The sequence below is a fragment of the Bombyx mandarina genome, chromosome 19 (assembly GCF_030267445.1).
Source record: "Bombyx mandarina strain Sakado chromosome 19, ASM3026744v2".
NCBI lineage: Eukaryota > Metazoa > Arthropoda > Insecta > Lepidoptera > Bombycidae > Bombyx > Bombyx mandarina.
This window is the reverse complement of record NC_143225.1, coordinates 2,024,467-2,045,146: the sequence shown is the minus strand read 5'-3', so window position 1 is coordinate 2,045,146 and position 20,680 is coordinate 2,024,467. Positions and strand designations below refer to the sequence as shown.

At 35.8% G+C, this 20,680-nt stretch overlaps 1 protein-coding gene and 3 long non-coding RNA genes across 11 annotated transcripts in view; 1 reads left to right on the top strand and 3 right to left on the bottom strand.

Moving 5' to 3' along the window:
- Window positions 1–9,245, bottom strand: part of Nedd4 (E3 ubiquitin-protein ligase Nedd4) — a 41,839-nt gene extending 32,594 nt beyond the window's left edge. For 5 of the 7 annotated variants that reach the window (XM_028176460.2, XM_028176465.2, XM_028176462.2 and 2 more), the window contains exons 1-2: window positions 8,738–9,245; window positions 2,567–2,646 (exon numbers count right to left, since the gene is read on the bottom strand). In XM_028176460.2, coding sequence (XP_028032261.2) covers window positions 2,567–2,646; window positions 8,738–8,896 — 239 coding nt within the window. In that variant the 5' untranslated portion in view covers window positions 8,897–9,245. Of the gene's footprint in view, window positions 1–2,566; window positions 2,647–7,866; window positions 8,203–8,737 lie in introns of those variants that run through there. The other 2 variants (XM_028176463.2, XM_089735215.1) reach the window with 2 other exon arrangements.
- Window positions 9,246–12,616: 3,371 nt separating this feature from the next.
- On the top strand, window positions 12,617–14,570 carry LOC149500798 (uncharacterized). The gene is made up of 2 exons (XR_016324675.1): window positions 12,617–13,719; window positions 14,214–14,570. It is a non-coding gene; the product is annotated as an uncharacterized LOC149500798 (long non-coding RNA).
- A 1,057-nt stretch (window positions 14,571–15,627) lies between these two features.
- On the bottom strand, window positions 15,628–18,036 carry LOC149500797 (uncharacterized). The gene is made up of 2 exons (XR_016324674.1): window positions 17,657–18,036; window positions 15,628–16,574 (listed from the first exon to the last, which is right to left on the bottom strand). It is a non-coding gene; the product is annotated as an uncharacterized LOC149500797 (long non-coding RNA).
- A 28-nt stretch (window positions 18,037–18,064) lies between these two features.
- LOC149500796 (uncharacterized) lies at window positions 18,065–19,611 on the bottom strand. 2 transcript variants are annotated; one of them, XR_016324672.1, is made up of 3 exons: window positions 19,467–19,611; window positions 18,919–19,210; window positions 18,065–18,097 (listed from the first exon to the last, which is right to left on the bottom strand). It is a non-coding gene; the product is annotated as an uncharacterized LOC149500796 (long non-coding RNA). The 2 variants fall into 2 exon arrangements; XR_016324673.1 differs by having other exon boundaries at window positions 18,919–19,169; window positions 19,467–19,607.
- Window positions 19,612–20,680: the final 1,069 nt, after the last annotated feature.

Sequence of the window (20,680 nt, the reverse complement as noted above, 5' to 3'; positions counted from 1 at the left end):
TCGCACTGCTGTGGAACACACATCATCCACCTTGGAACATCAGCTCCAGATCTTAATTGAAGCTAATTGAACGGGTCCTGTAGCTGCATGACTTGAACCAAAGCTTACGCATTTAATAATTCCGAGATGCGATATTCTGATGGGCTATGATGACGATGATGATGATCAAATCCACAGACGAGACAGGAAGATATACTCATATTCAGATAACTCTCTTCTTTTTCTCCACCTTACCCCACTAGTTGGGGTCGTCACAGCTAATTTTTCTCTTCCATTCTCTTCTATCAGCCCTCATCTCAACACTCACTCCTCTCTCTCTCTCATATCGTCATTCATACACTGCATCCATGTCTTCTTCTTCGGTCGACCTCTTCCCCCTCTACCTTGTACTACCATTTCCATACATCTCCTAGTCACATGCATCTTCTCGCTACGCATCACATGTCCACACCACGCTAGAGCTTCAGATAACTATCTTGCTCAAAGGTACTAACTCCGATCGGGACTGAGCCCGGATTTTAGGTACGGTCGTAAAGGTCACCAAGGGTTGGCGATCATCAAAAATATTTAAATGATATAGGGAGACATTGTAAATGAAGCCCTGAGGTGTTTAAGACCTGACTAATCAAGTATATATTTTTGTACAGTGACATAATTACTTTACCCTACGAAAACTATACAGTATTCGAACGTCGGAAAATATGTAAATAATAAACGCGACATTAAACATTGAAAATTGTTTACAAGGAGTTGTCAGTACGTAATAATACACACTTTGTAGAATGATGGAAATTCGTAAAATTCCTAAAGTTATAAATTCCAGGCGCCAATGTATGAGATTCCTGACGCATCGATGAGTCACGAATCGCTTCGGATAAATCGCTTTTCAACAATTGTCTGTATAATTCCGCTGAAAAACACGCAACCCATCGAGTTACTCGCCGGATCTGCTCACTGGGTCGCCTTTCTGATCTGGTGGTAGCTTTAGCAAACCGCTGCTCTGGCTATGTCAGATGTTGGGAAATGCTCATAGACTGAGCCCCGTAAGCTCACTTACCGGACGGTGCGTAGTTGGAATAGGCTCTTACGCGACCATCGATTACTTTGGGGAAAAAAAGGCAATATGGCCGTATAACAATATTATGGAGAAATCTAGCTATGCCTCAAGGTGGTGATATCACCTTGCGCTGTGTTTTTTTTTATTCTACGTAAGCTGATAGCCTTAAGAGGCTATCTCAGCGTAACCTAACAAGTATGTAAGCTCACGGGGCTCGAACTTGACGACGTTGCTAACACTAACCTAGCAAGAGCAATGCTTCGCAGAATCTACCACCGGATCGGAAACGCGACCCACTGAGAAGATCCGGCGAGAAACTCAGTAGGCTGTGGGTTAATCTACTGGCAGAGCCCTTCGTCGCAAGCGACGGATTCGACGAGAACGATGCGCTGTCTATAGGCTCCTGTTTAACAACACCACTTAAACCGTTAGCCGGTTTGTCCACATAATGCAATTAAAATACAGAAGCAGCAATTTCGCAAATTAATAAACTTTGCGGGATTTTAATAAACAACGTATCCAAACAGATTTAAGGTAATCAACTATGAAACATAATTTACATTTATTGCAGGCAAAAAAAACTATAACCTGCACGCTAACCGCCATCTTACGCATTAGAGTCCATCAAAGGCTTACTGGTAACACGAAGTTATATCAGGTATCGAACAGACCTTCGCAAATAACGCGACAATGATCGGCGCGTTACATTGAAATCGTAATTGGGGTCAACACGAGCATCAGTGAACGACTGACCAATTCCAGCAATAGCCAATCAAGACTTGGCATCACACTGCCTTGGTATCTGACTGAATGTTGATTTCTAGACGACATATGCATGTAATCGTCGACGCGTCACGCGATTCCAATCATACATAATATGGACGAAACAACGTGAATTTGATTTTATCGATTTAGATAGAGAGTAGACGCGCTCACATGGCCAATCTGATACTATGTGGTTAGCGGATCCCACCTTGAGGTAGAACTACTAATTATATTTCTGGTACTGGTCTTCAAAATGGAACACAGAACTATAGTGTTTCGTTGTAGAAATGGGCAAGATGGTATACCCACAATATGGTTACGCAAATTTTATAAACACATTTTTTAAATATTCCATAAAAACGAATAAAATGTAATATATATCTTTTTGGTATGCGAAAACCTAAATTTTAGTGTCAATGTTCATAATCTATATATATATATAAACGAATTGCTGTTCATAAGTCTCGCTAAAACTCGAGAACGGCTGGGCCGATTTGGCTAATTTTGGTCTTGAATTATTTGTGAAAGTCCAGAGAAGGTTTAAAAGGTAGATAAATATGAAAATTATCGGAATTAAATAAAAATAACAATTTTGTTTTCCCTTAGATGTGTCCCCCATCGGACGGATTCCTTCTGTTTGTTTTAAGTTTATTTTATACAATAGTTTAGGTCTTTTATTTATCGATTGAGGCACTACGAAGTATTCCGGGTCAGCTAGTTTATTTAATAAAATCAAATAATTACCTAGCACCAAATATATCCTTTTTCGCCAATGAATTAGCTCCTATTATCTTCAGACGAAGCAGGAAGCTGTTCTCATCAGTCTGTAAGGAAAAAATCAAAACATTTTATACGGACAAATTACATAATAAATTATGTTCATAACAAAACTATTGACAAGTTATTAGCTATAAATAATGAAACATAAATATGGCCGTATCAAAACATGCCTTCATGACCTTAAACAAGAGGGAACTTATTTTCTTAAATGGCAATCCATTGTTTATGACCTTTTTTTTAGATGGGTCATCGATCTCTATAGACCACCTGGTGTTAAGTGGTTACTGGAGGCCATAGACATCTACGACCCAAATGCGCCACCCACCTTGAAATATAAGTTCTAAGGTCTCAAGTATAGTTACAGCGGCTGCACCACCCTTAAAACCGAAACGCATTACTGCTTCACGGCAGAAATAGGCAGGGTAGTGGAACCTACCCGCGCGAACTCACAAGAGGTCCTACCACCAGTAAAAAAGTGGTTACTGGAGCCCATATACGGCTCAACGTCATTACCGCCACCCACCTTGAGACATGAGGTTTTAATCACAATTGTATATAACTGCTAGCCCACCCTTCTAAATGGATCACAAGTCTATATTTGGTAACTACTGGTACTGGTACTAATAGTAGTACCTGCCCGTGCAGAGTTACAATGTCCCTATTACCAGTAAATTTCGATCGTAGTATGTTAGTAGGCTCAAAAAATTTGGCTGATTATTTTGGGGTGTATTTCTTTACAGCAACAACGGGAAGAGATTATTGTCGCATAGTCATGTTAAGCCGACATCAAAAACTTATGACTTGTGAGGTCATTTACTGTTTTCAAACATAATTTGAAGAAAAACATGTCTTAACGTGTTTTAACGGTAGTCAGCGGCTTGTCTCTGCCCCTGGCATTGCTGATCTCCATGGGCGACGGTAACCACTCACCATCAGATGGGTGGTATGCTCGTTTGCCTACAAAGGCAATTAAAATAATAACACTCAGGGAACTCTTTAAATAAATATGTAGTGATTGAACAATTAGTTCAATTAAGATCTCTTTTAACTACTTTTAGGTTGTTTTGTCAAAATTCCAGTTGCCTCTTGGATTAATTAATATATTTAGGTACGGTCAGTCAAATGACTGATTGATTTATCGAAAAGCTTAGAACAATAAATTGTTGAACAAAAAATTATAAACAAAATGTTCTATGAAAATTAGGAGTTGCTTTAGGTGTACAGGAATTTTAAACAATAATAACATCTGAGACCAGACCAGATGAGCCATATCACTCATTTTAAATTCACGTAAATGTTTACTTATATTATAAATCACATAATCAAATTAAATCTCAGCTGCAGTAGCAGAATGACCATTTACACACACATATTCACATCAAGAAAAACAAGTATTATAAATATCATTTTTTAATGGGTTCTACAACAATTTTTGCATTAGTGATGATAGCATAATATATATGAGTCGACTATTATCAAAGCCGGCAATGTGACTTTTGGACAATTATTACCATTATATTTTTTTTTTATTATTATTTTTTTTTTTATTATTTATTTGGATTTACCAATCAGAAAAACTAATTATTGACTTTGTATTCCATTGGCAGTCACAAAACTCTTCTGAACGACATCTTAGATAAATAACAGGTTAAGTATTAACCTTTATTTAATGAAGGTTTTGAACCGTATTCTTTGAAGTAGACGATTATATCCAAATCAATCTGTATTGACATATCAATAACATTTTTTTGTCCAAATGCATAGATTGCCACCTTTGATAATAGACGACTCATATATCAGTGACAACATGATAGCTTGTATGGCACAAAAATATTGGGAATTCATTATAACTATAAAAATGTGGCCAGAAACCACTATATAAAAATTGTAGTTAGCACTTGTCGTGTCTTGCAACCTCTTTGACAGGACATAAGAACTACAACCACTAGAAATAGAAAAGAAAGAAATAGAACGAGGGCGGACGTGACTAGCGGCATGCAGAACTTTTAATGCCTTCCTAACACCGGTCACTCACATGCGCACGAATACGCAAACCCGCAGGTGTAGGACGACATTTGCAAATGATTATGCAAAGTTTTCGCTGCATTCGTGGTTTTCCAAGCTGTGTCGGTTTTTTAACAGACATCAAAGCGCGCGAACCGCGAACCTTCGCGTAGTCTCCCACACATTCGTTTGCCCAGTTGCGCCGACGATTGCGAAGGTAACGGGCGTATCGCCATTTTCATAGTTGGTGACGTCTACTGTGTAGCGTATCTTCATCAAAAGAAATCCCATAAAAACAGCATGGCTGTTAATGATGTCTGGGAAAAAATTCAAAACTCTTTTTCTCTTCAATGTTCTATTGACGAATTAAAAAGGAGGCGAAATTCGTGAGACATTCGTAAACAAGTGTAGGAGGAAGCGCAAACGGGTTCGCAAATTGAGTATGCGAACCCATTTGCACAGCCGCTAAGTTTGCGAATGAATGTTTGACGGCCCTTCACATTCGCGCAAACATTCGTACAATATACGAATGTTTGCCCGCATGTGAGTGGCCGGCATAAAAGACAGACACGAACGAGTCGACAAGGAACGAATTGACCGTTCTCATATGTACCTAAAATAGACGACGAACGAACCGATCATTCAGCACTAATAATGTAGATAGCTGTACAAGTAAATATAATAATTGTAAAACTAAGTACATATGGACTTTCGATTTTACAATCAGGGAAAACATTAACAAATTGTACATGTAAATAAATATATGTATGACTAAAGCGGACAGAACAGTATATTTTTATTATAACAAACCATTTTATGTACTAATTAAAATTTTATATGAGCATTATGTGAATACCCTTACAACTTATACATAGTAAAGGAATAGCTGTTGAAAAATTAATAACGAAGTTCTGTTTGTTTATTAATTTAGTCCTAAACATTCCCGATCCTGCGGAAAGAATGGAAAGCAGTCGACGTCACTCCAAGCACATCATTTCGCATCCTCCCGATCCACTAACGGTTCTTTTAGGTACCTCAAGCACCGGTCACCGTTCTCGTCGAACCCGTCGCCGCGCCGCTTGCGACGAAGGGCTCGACGAGTAAATTAACCCTCAAACACAGCCCACTGAGTTACTCGCCGGATCTTCTCAGTGGGTCGCGTTTCCGATCCGGTGGTAGATTCTGCGAAGCACGGCTCTTGTTAAGATTCGTGTTAGCAACGTCGTCAGGTTTGAGCCCCGTGAGCTCACCTACTAGTTAAGGTTCCGCTGAAATAGCCTCTCACGGCTATCAGCTTAGGTAGGAAAAAAAAAAAACCTAAATGAATTATCTATCTAAATATGTTAATCGTTTATCCCTTCAGCAGGTTGAGTAGGTTACATCTGGGTAGCTCAATGATGATATAATTATTGGAAAGTATACATGAATTGAATAAAATAAACAAATCACTTGACTGGCATGATAAAATTATATTTACTATTTAGAGTTTAGGAGGTTATGAAGAGGGGATGTTTTAATCTTTTCCTACAAAGCACTTCATGGAATTAAATTTGTAGAGGACATTTCAATACTAGTGTTATTAATCAATTCAATTTAGAGCATGCTCTACCCAGCAGGAAATTAAACAATTCTAACCTCATTTCTAAGCTGATTTTAATTTTGTTTTGTGATTAGTTTTGTTTATTGTTAACTCTCTCGGTGCTTTTAGGACCCTCAAGCACCAGTCACTGTCTCCGATGAGCAAACTAACGCACAGACACAGCCCACGAGTTTCTTGCCCAATCTTTTCAGTGGGTGGCGATTCTGATGGTATATTCTGCAAAGCACTGGACTTACTAGGGATGGTGTTAGCAACGTTGTCAGGTTTGAGACCCGTGAGCTCACCTACTAGTTGAGGTTATGCTGAAATAGCCTCCTAAGGCTTAGGTAGGAAAAAAAAAGATGTTCACCTTCAATCGTTTTTAATACGAAGTTTAATTTTGGGAATGCTATTGATCATGACTATTAAAGAAATTACATATTTGAATTTATTGAAGCTTCACAGAATCTACCACTGGATCGGAAACGTGACCCACTGAGAAGATCGTGTGAGAAACTCAGTGGGTTGTGCCTGAGAGTTAATTTACTCGTCGAGCCCTTCGTCGCAAGCAACGGATTCGACGTGAATGATGACTGGAGACATCAACAACGATCATATTATATTATGGTTAAGAACATATTATATACCCGTTCATGGAACCACCACATGTCTGACGATATCTTTAAAAAATATTTCCCATATTTTTTTTTGTGCATTATACATAATTAGCTAAGCAATAAATTGTATTCTTTATATTTTAAAGAAATATTAAAATAAATAATAATTAAACTTTGATGTGATCACTTATGGAAATTGAATTATTAATTATGCATTATTGATTGTAGTTATAATATTGTATGACCTTGTATCATGTCTGTGTATCATTTTATAACATAACATAAGCATAACTGTACAATGTACAGTACATACAGAAAAAAATAAATGATTTCTAGTATTTTAGATATATCTGAGCTATATATAACAGAGTTGTGATTTTCTTCTATTTGCTTGTATGATGATTGTTAATTCTAGTTAGTGCTAATTTTGAACTAGTAGATGGATTAAAAAAAACATATTTAAATGGAATCTCAGGTTTTTATTTAAATTATTAAATAACTCTTACTGATTAACATTACAGGAGATGGGTCAACTAATATTTTGTTTCCACAAGAAATAAATTTGATAATATTGTGTTGAAAAGCTGTTTGGCTTAACAACTGATGTGGAAAATATGATGTATTAACCAGCAAAATCTAGTAGTAGAGAGGACACCTGACGAAAAAATAGCACAAAACCATATTTGTTTCTAAGCATACAGAGCATACAAGTTGTGTTCTCCCATTTGAGATGAAGTGATTGAATGTAATCATACATATTCATCATTACCTATCTCGTGAGGATGAATATACGAGTCTCTTTTTGAATTATTTTTTGTTAATATCGGTCGGATTTGAAGACCCAGACAACAAATCCTATTAGCGCCTAACCTCGACGCCTACACATTTAAGAGTGTACCCTGAAAATTGATAATAATCCTCGTCCGTACATTTACAAAAACTGAATAAATTAAGACCGTTCCGCAAAATAAAACGCATTTAACTTTAGACTTACAAGGACATTTTATGTTACCACGATATTTATAATTTAAATACCGAATGTTATTTTTTTTTTTTAAACTTACACGCGTATCCGACTGCCAAGCCATCACCCATGTGAAGATTTAATGATTATAAAAAGGAATATGAAATACTTCACATTCCTTAAGCAACGTAAAAGTCGCAAACAACAGTTGTTGAAATGTTGACACGTTTTCTAATTACTATTCACATTTATTTCACAACTTGTCTAACACTTTGTTCACATTGGTACTGATATTGGTTATGTATTGTAAAAAAAATTTAACAACAATATAATCTAAATTGTTAAGAAATACATCCAACGCGAAACAATAAAACTAAATTGCTACGGTAATTAAATCACACCTTTTGACAGATGTGACTGTCAAACAAACATGACAACTCGTTAACAAAAAGAAACATTTTTTTAAACGAACATTTCACCTTCACATATAGAATCTTTTGTATTTCCTATCCTTTGTAATGCTTGAAATGTCTACTTTTCATGACACCAAATCATGAAACGCAAGTATTGTTGTCGCATTACACTCCGTTCCACGCAATTTCGTATAAAACAAATTTTGGAAAAATATATTTTTTAAATCAAATATTGTCTGCATAGATTCGTAATCTTAACTAATAAGGAAAATTTTAAATACTTTCCAAATATAAGCTTAATATTTTCTGGTAGGAAATCCCCGTTAAAATTAAACATACGTGCCGCGATCATCTAATCACGTGTTTTGCTATCGGTCATGATTTTATCATTATGAAACTGGTTCATCATTTCATATTTAAAATAATGTTTTTCGGGAGTCTAATTTCGTATTGACTTCTAAATTAAATAAGCCTTCTATCCAAGATTCATTATATACATCTAAAACTTATAGAAATATTTTTAGAATATAATTTTAAAAAAGCCTTTTATTCCTTTACCTGACATTGCAGTGAATATCTTGGTTCTTGTCTGAAAAGACCATTTTGCCATCGCCTTGACGTCCACGATGATGACCGATTTCTGTGACGTTCACCTGTTTCAGCGACATCGAGAGGCCTAGCGTTATGCATCACTGCAACCGTACGTGAATCTAACATTTCTCAAAAAAACTGCATACAAACACCTCATCACTTTTCATTTCCACTTTTTACATCACAAAAATGTTAAAATAACGAGAAAAAACGATAGCTAAAAAACGGCTCTATAGTTGCAACGAAGAGACACAAATGACATTTTTATCTTATCTTCAAGAAGTGGGCACGATAAAAGAACTCTCCGTTTACAATTAGTATGGAAATGATTAACATAATAATATACGGCCGCAAGTCGTGCGAAGTGTGCTCCAATGTCCGATTATAATAGTTTAGTTCAGAAGTTTGTTCGATAACGGTATTAATTTAGTCGTGAAGTTTGTCTCCGTTCTGCGTCATAGCTGCGTCCGTGTTCGCTCTGACACATTGTTTGTTCAAATAATTCACATTGTTCCGAATACCTTGCGCTACATATTTAAGTCATTTTTTTTAAATTCATTTGAGCTAAAGTTATGTACACACAATGTGGTTAGATTAAGGTTGAAATTCGGATCATAAAGACATAAATGTTGAAAACATTGTAAAGCTTTGACGTCTACGAATATAAACGTTTCACAAAAAAATTTTGATAGCCTTTAATTCATTCTTAACAATGGTTGTTTTTTTATCTGCTTTCTCATAATTGTTTGAAACGCTTTTGAGGCACATGTAGCATAGTGTTGTCGGTGTATCTCAATAAAGCCATCAAAGGCGTGTACCACTGTTTTCTGAAGACCACATGCCATGAAGCTTGTTCCGATGTGATAATGTATGGCAGTCCTTTTGAAATATACCTGGTTGTTGGCATTATTGATGGCACCAGTGATTACATTACTTACATACTTAATAATATTAACAAGAGACTTAAAGCTATCAACCTAGCTATAAGGTTTTCAGCACAATGTACTTACTAAATCCGATTTTATTTTAATTCATAAGAAATAGAAATGGGATATCGGCCCGCCTGGTAGAATGATGCTGCTATCCAGGGAAATGCAAAGCACTGCTTAGAGATTTTTCAATTAACCATCAATAACATATCAATAACAGCCCGCGTACGCCGAATAAGCGTCACTTCTTTCTTTCTGACCTTGGTCTTCGGACCTCCTCGTGCCGCTTTTGTTGCATAGCGTTTGAAATGCAATTGCAAATGAGTTCGACTCGTGTGTAACGTGTGGGTGGGTGGCGGTAACCATCTAAATGTATATCTTGTTATCACCAGATGAGCTGTGACCTCGTTTGCCCACTAAGAGGACAAATACACCACAACGCAACGCCGAATGTGAACGTTCTCGCGATTTGAAATGGAAATAACAATTGTTTTGAGCCTCTAATCTATGAAGCGCTGACCAGCCAAACGTTTTGCAATATATGATCTCGGAGGAGCTCACAAAATGTCTTTTTAGAGGTCTTTATAGAGGTTTCAATGAAGTTACGTTACGTAAGAGTCTATTCGTAGAGGTGACTACGTATCCTAAACTGCTTCGATGTTAAACGGTTACCAGCTTCCCTGGTTTTTTTTTCGGGCCGGTGGCCGAGCCTCCTACGAGGTCACCGCGCCTAAGGGGGCGCGCGGGATATGTAGGACGAAATTGAAATACGTAGGTACCAAATGTTGACGATTGACTTCCACGGTGAAGGAATAACACCGTGTAATAAAAATCAAACCCGCAAAATTATAATTTGCATAATTACTGGTGGTAGGACCTCTTGTGTGTCCGCACGGGTAGGTACCACCACCCTGCCTATTTCTGCCGTGAAGCAGTAATGCGTTTCGGTTTGAAGGGTGGGGTAGCCGTTGTAACTATATTGAGACCTTGGAACTTATATCTCAAGGTGAATGGCGCATTTACGTTGTAGTTGTCTATGGGCTCCAGTAACCACTTAACACCAGATGGTCTGTGAGCTCGTCCACCCATCTAAGCAATAAAAAAAATAAAAAATAAACATTAATTGATAGTCTCATCTGTTGCCGAAGAGTCTGTAACAGAATGACGGCTATCTCGCTCTTCCAATGAGCTCTAGAGTAAATCCATCTATAGTGAAATAAATAATGTACTAGGACTTTAATGTACAAACGCGAGGAGTGAAGTTGAATTGTTTTGAATTTTCTTAATCTTTCTTCAAATTTAAACAGTTAATAACGGTGGTTTATTAACTTTTTTGCATCTGTGAAAGTGCACGAATGTTGGAAAATAAACCAAATATTCTTGACGTGGCTTCTAGGGTTCTTCAAAAAAGTCAACCGAACTCACAGTAAAGAACTACTATTTTATTAGGACTTTATTTTATCTTAGACTACCTGACCCGGCAGACTTCGTAGTGCCTCAAACCTAAACTTTTGTCTATACTAATATTATAAAGAGGAAAGATTTGTTTGTTTGTTTGTTTCGAATAGGCTCCGAAACTACTTTGTTCGACAGCCGAAAGCCGACATTGTTCCTGATGAACATAGGTTACTTTTTTTAATATTTTTTTTATTTTATTTTTTTGGGTTTCATGTGTCTTTTAATGTTTCCGAAGCGAAGCGAGGGCGGGTCGCTAGTATAAAATAAACTTAAAACAAACAAAAGGAATCCGTCCGACGCGACGGGGGGGGACATTAAAGGAAAAACAAAATTGTTATTTTTATTTAATTCCGAGCATTTTCATATTTATCTACCTTTTAAACTTTCTCTAGACTTTCACAAATAATTCAAGACCTAAATTAGCCAAATCGGTCCAGCCGTTCTCGAGTTTTAGCGAGACTAACAAACAGCAATTCATTTTTATATATATCTAACATTATTTCATTTAATTTCATACCAATTTATTATCCCGTTAGAGCGATTCCGACCCGGTAGTAGATTCAATCGCGAAGCAGCTGCTCTTGAGTTGTTAGGTCTCCTTTGGAGGTGCTTGGGCAGCTTTTAGCAAATCCTACCTCTCTTGACTGAGCCTTTGCTCGCCCTCCTGTCCTGATGAAGTTGAAAAGGCCTCCGAGCCACCAGCAATCCCTCATTCATAAAAAAAGAATATATCCACGCGTCTGGTTGAGGTTTGGACGGGCAAAGAGTACAGATAAGTCGTTTATTAGGTCCCCAAAGTGGTGCCCCACATAAAAGGGTTTCTTTAAGCTACTGCTCTTAACATGAGCTTGCACATACCAGGTGTCCCAAAAAGGGTATATTAAACTAAAAACATTAGATAGTGTTCTAATAGAATAATCGATTTGACGAAAAAATATGTTCCCCATCGATCGAATCGAATCGGTGCTTGTAAAACTCTCTAAAGTTTACACTTTATCTATGGTAGGATCATTATAAGCTAAGTTAAAAATTAAACACTAAACTACAAGCTAATAGCGGTGGTTTATTAACTGTTTGGTACCTGTGAAAGTGCACAAAAGTGGGAAAATTAAACAAAAGGCCGTTGGACGTAGCTACTCTGAATCCTCCAAAAAGTCCCCTGAAAAAGTCTCAATAAATAACCACCATTTTACTGAGATTACATTTCATCCCATATCATCTCATCTCATTTCATTTATTTTCGTGCCAATTGATTAATGTTTCAAACTAATCAACTTCATTTAATTTCACAACATATTAACATTTCATATCATAAAAATATAAATATATATATAAAAGATTAGGTATTATGGTACGATACCTTTGCCTTTCAAGTTTGAAAAATGTAAATAATAAGAAGAGGAAAAAAAGGAATAACTGTACAGTAGTTATGCGCAAAATGTATCACTGAGCTGAAAAGTTCAAATTCTAATTCAAAATCATTTAATTTAATTTAGATGTCAGTATGACACACTTGTTGAATGTCAAAATATAGATAACAATGTTAACAGTGCTCTACCATCGGTTCCAAAAAAAGCCACAGTCCTGAGAATAACCGGCGAAACAAACTCAGGTGAATGAAGTTAGCCCCTCTAAAAAATTTTTTTTTCCTATTTTATACTTATTTTCAATTAATTCGTTTGTTCATCATTTGTTCATGATTGTTCACTGTTAATAATTGTTTGTTTTGCAGTTATTTATTTTAAAAAAATATTTAAAAATATACCTACAAGTTAGCCCCTCTAATGCAATTTTTTATATTTTTTCATCCTTAATGACTCGTAAATATTCATTTTCGATTGTTCTTATATAAAACACGTTTGTTCTCTTTCGAAATTACTCGTTTTTTGTTTAATTTACTATTTTTATTAGTTGAATAAATGTATGCAAAATATGTGTACTGCGCATGCGTCAACTATAATACCTAAACTTCCTACGCGGTTTTAATCGTGAAAAAAAAACAAATATAAATCCTGAAGGAGCAATTAATTGGTATACAGTTTAATTTAAAAATAAATAAATGAAATAATGTACATTGGCGTAAAGTTAGACCAAATACATTTTTTCCATCCTCCTACCTATCGTTATGAAGGTATAAAAAAGATTAAGTCAATAATATGTTCATTATTTATCTTTCAAGAGATAATGTAGGTATACATTATAATAACTTTTTTACACAGTCGAAATTATATTCCTAACATTAGTAAAATAACCTTTTAATATTTTTTTTTATAGGTTATGTATTGAAAGTGTTGGAAAATTATTTCATGTTTTAGCTGGAAAACGACATTGAGAATTATATGCAATACAAGATAATGGGCTCCATCAAATGAATTCGAATGAAACCAAACTGTTTACCATCCAAATTCGATTGTCGGGCAGATAGAAAACGAAAATTCACTCAAAGTGAACCTTGACCTGCATTTGTGAAACGGCAAAGACTCACTATTGTCAAGGAGATTGAAGAGACGACTAAAAATGAGATGTGTTATATTATTATACCTTTGCCATCTTGTAGTCAAGGTAGGTGTAACTGTCAATAATTAATAACACTCACAGATCTCATAATCAAATAACAATATCAGAAAAAAGGAGAATAGTTAGTTAGTTAGTGGAAGTAGCCAAAATGGGCAAGTGGACCTCAGTTCCTATTACATAAGGTACTAGGAAGTTTGTGATAATGAAAATTTATCACAGTGTAATATCACTTACTTACTTTAACAGTGAAGGAAAACATTGTGATGAAACCTGCACACCTAAATGTTCTTAGGATTTTCTTAGGTGTGTAATCCACCAACCAGCACTAGGCCAGCGTGGTGGACTAAGGCCTAAAAACCCTCTCAATGGTAGTGGAGGCCAGTGTCCAGCAAGGGGATATATTATATGGGCTGATGATGATGACTAGGAAGTTACATACTACTACTACTACTACTACAGTACACATATAATCCTATATATTTACAAACTATAAGTTTGTTGGGTACCTAGAAATTGCTAACATTATTTCATATTTCCAGATGTCCAGCCACTTGAAAATAGGTGTAGTAATGACAAAGCTATCCAAGTAGCTCCAGCACAGGAACACAAAGGCAAGGCAAGTGTGTATTGCCACATCACCCCTAAATATATCTGAAGCAAGTACAAGTAAACAATCAGAACCAGCAAAAAGAAAACTGTTGTTCCTGAGGACAAATTTGACAGTGATGAGTCAAATGCACCAGCAACAGAAGGATCAACAGTTGACTATGAGTTATAGAAGAAGATTAATTAATATTTATTTAAATGAATATTAATGAATATAATTTTAATTATCGTGCAAAATTTGTGGTCAAAACATATATGTGTATTTTATAAATAAATATTCATTCTCAGTATTAATGTTGTTTTAATCTTCGATTGAAAAATTGGTTAATATTTTCGAATAACATAAACACGTGACTTTAAGCATAAACATATTTTTTAGGTAAATACTCTATTTAGCTTTGCTGGATTTATCCAATATTTCGACATACCAAAATTTCATACAGGAAAGACAGAGATAGATAGCTATCTGATTGAATACCTTGTAGAATTGAGCTTCGAAGAAAGCTCTTTTCTTCTCTTCAAAGTTTATTCTTATTCTTTATTAGAATTTATTCTAGTTTGCACAGCTTCTCTAACCGACACTGCATGGAATAAATAATCATTATAATTATAAAATATATTTCTGTTTACATACCATACAATTTTCATAGTTCAAATATTAATTTGGATTGATATGAATTTATTTCGATTATCAAAATAATTTGTATTAAACATTTGTATTTCCTCAAAATTTCTATTTTTATAATAATGACTGTGACCACCCGATAAATAAAGAAATTAAAAATATTATAGATAACTTATTTTTAAATAATAGATTAAAAATTATAAACAAAGAAAGCGTATTAAAATATTATATTATGCCTATCATTCTTAAATAATTCAGTAAAGAAATAATTTTCGCATCACCGTATATAATTAATATGAATAATAGGGTATTGCCCACTATGCTAAAAAAAATCATAAATTATGTTTTTTTGATAGATCTACAAAAAAGCAAGTGAGTAATGCTGTTTCCATAAAAAAAATGGCAAAAAAAAATTAAAGAAAGATATTATGCACAAGTTCAAATGCATATGTATTATACTAAAAGTAAAACTTGCTACTTTTGTGTAGCAAACAGCAACTTTGAAAAAAATAATCAGGTCACTATAATTAGTATTGATTTTGATCCCGAGTAAGTTGCACAGTTGTTAGGTAATGTAGTTTCTTTTTGGAAGAATAACATTTTTCTAATCTTACACAAAAATGTAATGTTAAATACTTAAAAAAATCTTCATACCTATTTTCCTTTTAGGGAGTACAAAATATTGATGTGTACAAAGTGAATTTGATTTAATAAAAATAATATTTCAATTTAAATATGTTTTATTTAAAAATTATTCTTAACATACAGGTACAAAGGTTACATAACATTAATCTTTATTCCTTTTCATATATATAAGCCCATATTTAGCACATTTGTGGAAAACAGAATCAAAATAATAATGAGTTGCTAGCCATTCAAGACCAGCATAGAAGTCTTATTAAAATCTGTTCAGTAGTTTTTGAATGAAGAGTGAAAATACTTACAAAAATTCCTATTTATAAGTAAGGATTACTTATTTAATTAAAGAGTCTTGTAGGTGGCAAACTATCTAAAAACTTTCTATTTTCCACCAAGTTGACATCAATTATCCTTCCTGCATATATATTTATTGTATTGTTTTTTTTATACTCTAACAAGGGGTGATATTACATTTGCATTTCTGGGAGTTTGTTGAAAAATATATTGCTTGCTTGACTTACAGATAGATCGAAATCATCAGCCAATTGAGAGAATGTTCTATTTAATTTTATTCTCATCAAACATAATATAATATTTTGTTCAGAAACATTTGTATGTTTTTCAATCAAGCCTATTATGAAATATAATTCTTGTGGAAGACCAATATATAAACGTGGTTTATTTTTCACTTTAGATAAAATTGTTAACACATTCATTTTTTCAACTTTATTAGTCTTCTTGAGAGCTATAGTCTGTAGTGCACAAGTCTTTGATGGAGTGGAGATATAGAGAGATGACTCATAGTCAACTGTTGATCCTTCTGTTGCTGGTGCATTTGACTCATCACTGTCAAATTTGTCCTCAGGAACAACAGTTTTCTTTTTGCTGGTTCTGATTGTTTACTTGTACTTGCTTCAGATATATTTAGGGGTGATGTGGCAATACACACTTGCCTTGCCTTTGTGTTCCTGTGCTGGAGCTACTTGGATAGCTTTGTCATTACTACACCTATTTTCAAGTGGCTGGACATCTGGAAATATGAAATAATGTTAGCAATTTCTAAGTACCCAACAAACTTATAGTTTGTAAATATATAGGATTATATGTGTACTGTAGTAGTAGTAGTAGTATGTAACTTCCTAGTCATCATCATCAGCCCATATAATATATCCCCTTGCTGGACACTGGCCTCCACTACCATTGAGAGGGTTTTTAGGCCTTAGTCCACCACACTGGCCTAGTGCTGGTTGGTGGATTACACACCTAAGAAAATCCTAAGAACATTTAGGTGTGCAGGTTTCATCACAATGTTTTCCTTCACTGTTAAAGTAAGTAAGTGATATTACACTGTGATAAATTTTCATTATCACAAACTTCCTAGTATCTTATGTAATAGGAACTGAGGTCCACTTGCCCATTTTGGCTACTTCCACTAACTAACTAACTATTCTCCTTTTTTCTGTTATTGTTATTTGATTATGAGATCTGTGATAGGGATGTAAACCGGTTCGAAGAAAACCGGAGAAAAGCCGGTTTTTATACATACCGATAAACACCGGTTTTTATTTAAGAATACCGGTTTTTAATTACGCGTTACATTCACAGTTCACACCAGTGCTACCAGATCAAATATACAAGCTACCTAAAAAAACCGTGTTTCAGACTCAAATTACCGTGCATTACATTTAAAAACTACAGTGCAATAACCACAATATGGTTGGTAGACTTTTAGCGTACGAAATGGTGACCGTGACCCAAATATCCACATATCTGCACCCAACACTCAGAAATGGCTTTCGTCAACCAGAGCACATGTTGTCTGCAAAAGAGATGGTGCGTCGTAAACTGGGGAATCTTCCTAAAGAATTTTCAACTCTCGCTTTATCATCGGAACAGCCAGAAGAAACCACAAACAATTTTAAAAAGCCTGGTATTCTGGATTTTTTGCATTCGCGAAAACGCGATATTCCAAACGCCACGGCGGCCGCAGTGTATATAATACGATTGTATATTGAGACTGAAGCCGCCACAGGAAACCATACCGAAATTGCTGGCACTTTTTGGATGAGCAATACTCATTTAAGGCCTTTAAACAAAATAGCATTTAAATACCTATCAGTCCCATCAACTTCTGTGCCTTCCGAACGTATGTTTTCGACGTCGGGGAACGTGCTAACATCCAAAAGGAGCAGGCTTCTGGATGACACAGTGGACCAAATATGCTTCTTGCAACAAATTTCATAAAAAAAAAATTAAAAAATTAAAAAGCTTTTTATTTTTATTGGATAATATAAATATGATCATTAAAAGCCTATATAAAATATGCTCACCCAATTAATTGTATGAAGAAAACTCTTCGTTTGCACGTAAATTTGTTTTATTTAGTGATTATTCAGCCTTTATGGAAAAAACCTAAAAATACCTAAAAAAAACCTAAAAATACCTAAAAAAAACCGGTTTTTTGAGAAAAAAACCGGTAATAAACCGGAGCCAGAAATTGTAATCGGTTCACATCGCTAATCTGTGAGTGTTACTAATTATTGACAGTTACACCTTTTTTTTTTTTTTTTTTTTTTTTTTTCGGGTAGAGGGCCGAACCTCCTACGAGGTCCCCGCGCAAAAGGGGCGCGCGGGGTATGTGAGACTCAACGATCTGCATGGTGTTGTGAGCAGACCGCGGGCCCAAGGATTTTAGGACACACCCACTAAACGACTCCCCTGCACTCTTACACCCGACGTCCGATCCCCTCCGAGGTCAGAACCCGGATGAGGTAGGGGGGCTACCGCGGTCAACACTACAACCAGACGGCGCGGCTCACCCCAAGGACGCCCAGCCGACGGAGCCTTCGAGGCGAATCGAAGGCCCTGAAACGTCGGCCGTCTCGGTACGGCAGCCCGTCGGGCCGCCCAGACGGTGCCGCTGGTGTCCCGGAATACCCCGCTGGACCAGAACCAGCCTGCCGGGTCGGGACGCGATACACCGTCGACCGGTCGCTCTATTCACTCCACGGCAGCGCGCTAGAGTGCTGGTAGCGCGCCGCGCGGCCTCACCCCCTCAGGTCGCCCCTTGACCTTCACCGGGGGGAGGCCGCCACCTACAGGGGCCGGGACGTACGGGCGTATTCCCGCCTCCGGCCCCCGGCTCGACGGCGACGGATCGGTGCGGAAAGGGAAGAGCTCTCCCTCTCTCGCTCCGCCGCCTCCTTCTGCGAGATGGTGGACTCGCAGAAGTCGAGCATCGCCTTCCAGGACGCGTCGCTGCCGAGCATCGTAGCCACGACGCGCGGCAGCGAGAGGTCCTCTCCTATGCCCGCGACGAGGGCGGCGCGTTGCTCATCGAATCCAGAGCAATGCGCCAATGTTGACAGTTACACCTACCTTGACTACAAGATGGCAAAGGTATAATAATATAACACATCTCATTTTTAGTCGTCTCTTCAATCTCCTTGACAATAGTGAGTCTTTGCCGTTTCACAAATGCAGGTCGAGGTTCACTTTGAGTGAATTTTCGTTTTCTATCTGCCCGACAATCGAATTTGGATGGTAAACAGTTTGGTTTCATTCGAATTCATTTGATGGAGCCCATTATCTTGTATTGCATATAATTCTCAATGTCGTTTTCCAGCTAAAACATGAAATAATTTTCCAACACTTTCAATACATAACCTATAAAAAAAATTATTAAAAGGTTATTTTACTAATGTTAGGAATATAATTTCGACTGTGTAAAAAAGTTATTATAATGTATACCTACATTATCCCTTGAAAGATAAATAATGAACATATTATTGACTTAATCTTTTTTATACCTTCATAACGATAGGTAGGAGGATGGAAAAAATGTATTTGGTCTAACTTTACGCCAATGTACATTATTTCATTTATTTATTTTTTAATTTTTTTAATTAAACTGTATACATACCAATCAATTGCTCCTTCAGGATTTATATTTGTTTTTTTTTCTCTCGATTAAAACCGCGTAGACGGTACAAAGTTTAGGCATTATAGTTGACGCATGCGCAGTACACATATTTTGCATACATTTAATCAACTAATACAAATAGTAAATTAAACAAAAAACGAGTAATTTCGAAAGAGAACAAACGTGTTTTATATAAGGACAATCGAAAATGAATATTTACGAGTCATTAAGGACGAAAAAATATTAAAAATTGCAATCGAGGGGCTAACTTGTACATATATTTTTAATAATCTTTTTAAAATAAATAAATGCAGAACAAACAATTATTAACAGTGAACAATCAAGAACAAATGATGAACAAACAAATTAATAGAAAATAAGTAGAAAATAGGAAAGAAAATTTTTTTTGAGGGGCTAACTTCATTCACCTAACAAATCAGCGGGTTTTTTTTTTGTTTTTTCTCAAATATTTTCTTTTTCTTTTAAATAAATAAAAATATTTACAATAAAGGAAAAAAAACAAGTCAAAAAATACAATAAAATAAAAAAAAAAAAATAATGAAAAATTAAAAGGCCAGGAGCGAACGCCTCATTCCCACTTAGTGCCATCTAGTAAATAATCCTTAACTTTATAATATGCCTTGTTGCACAAACGTTCCTTGAGTTTTCTTAAATCTATGAACAAGTAGTAATTGAACGTTTAGTGGGATCTTGTTGAAAAGTTGTACACCCAGCCCCCTAAAAGAGTTGCTTATTTTCTTAATTCGAGCCGCCGGCAACACAAGCCTATGTTTGTTCCTAGTGTTCACATTGTGCAAATCGCACATACATATCATTTCGCTCTAAAGATACTAATTTAGCTCACTAGCTCTAAATAGAATAGAACTAAACACATTAAGAAACCTTTTTAAATATTTTTTTTGATAAAGCATCGCATTATTCGTAATATTAACTTCGCAAATTAATGGCTAGCTTTTTGTGTAAGAAAATAAAGCAAGTATAAATTTAGTTTCAAAAATACATGGGTTATGTTAAGCTTTGCTCTTAGAGAAATAATGTACATTTTTCCTTGACAACCCAACACGTCGAAACGAAATTAGCGTGAAGTGAACGGTCATTCTCGTCAGCCAGCCACACGATGCATCTATCTCACTCATTCCTTTTTCTTTCGTTCGCTCATCAATTCACGATACTTTCATGAGACAAATGAATGA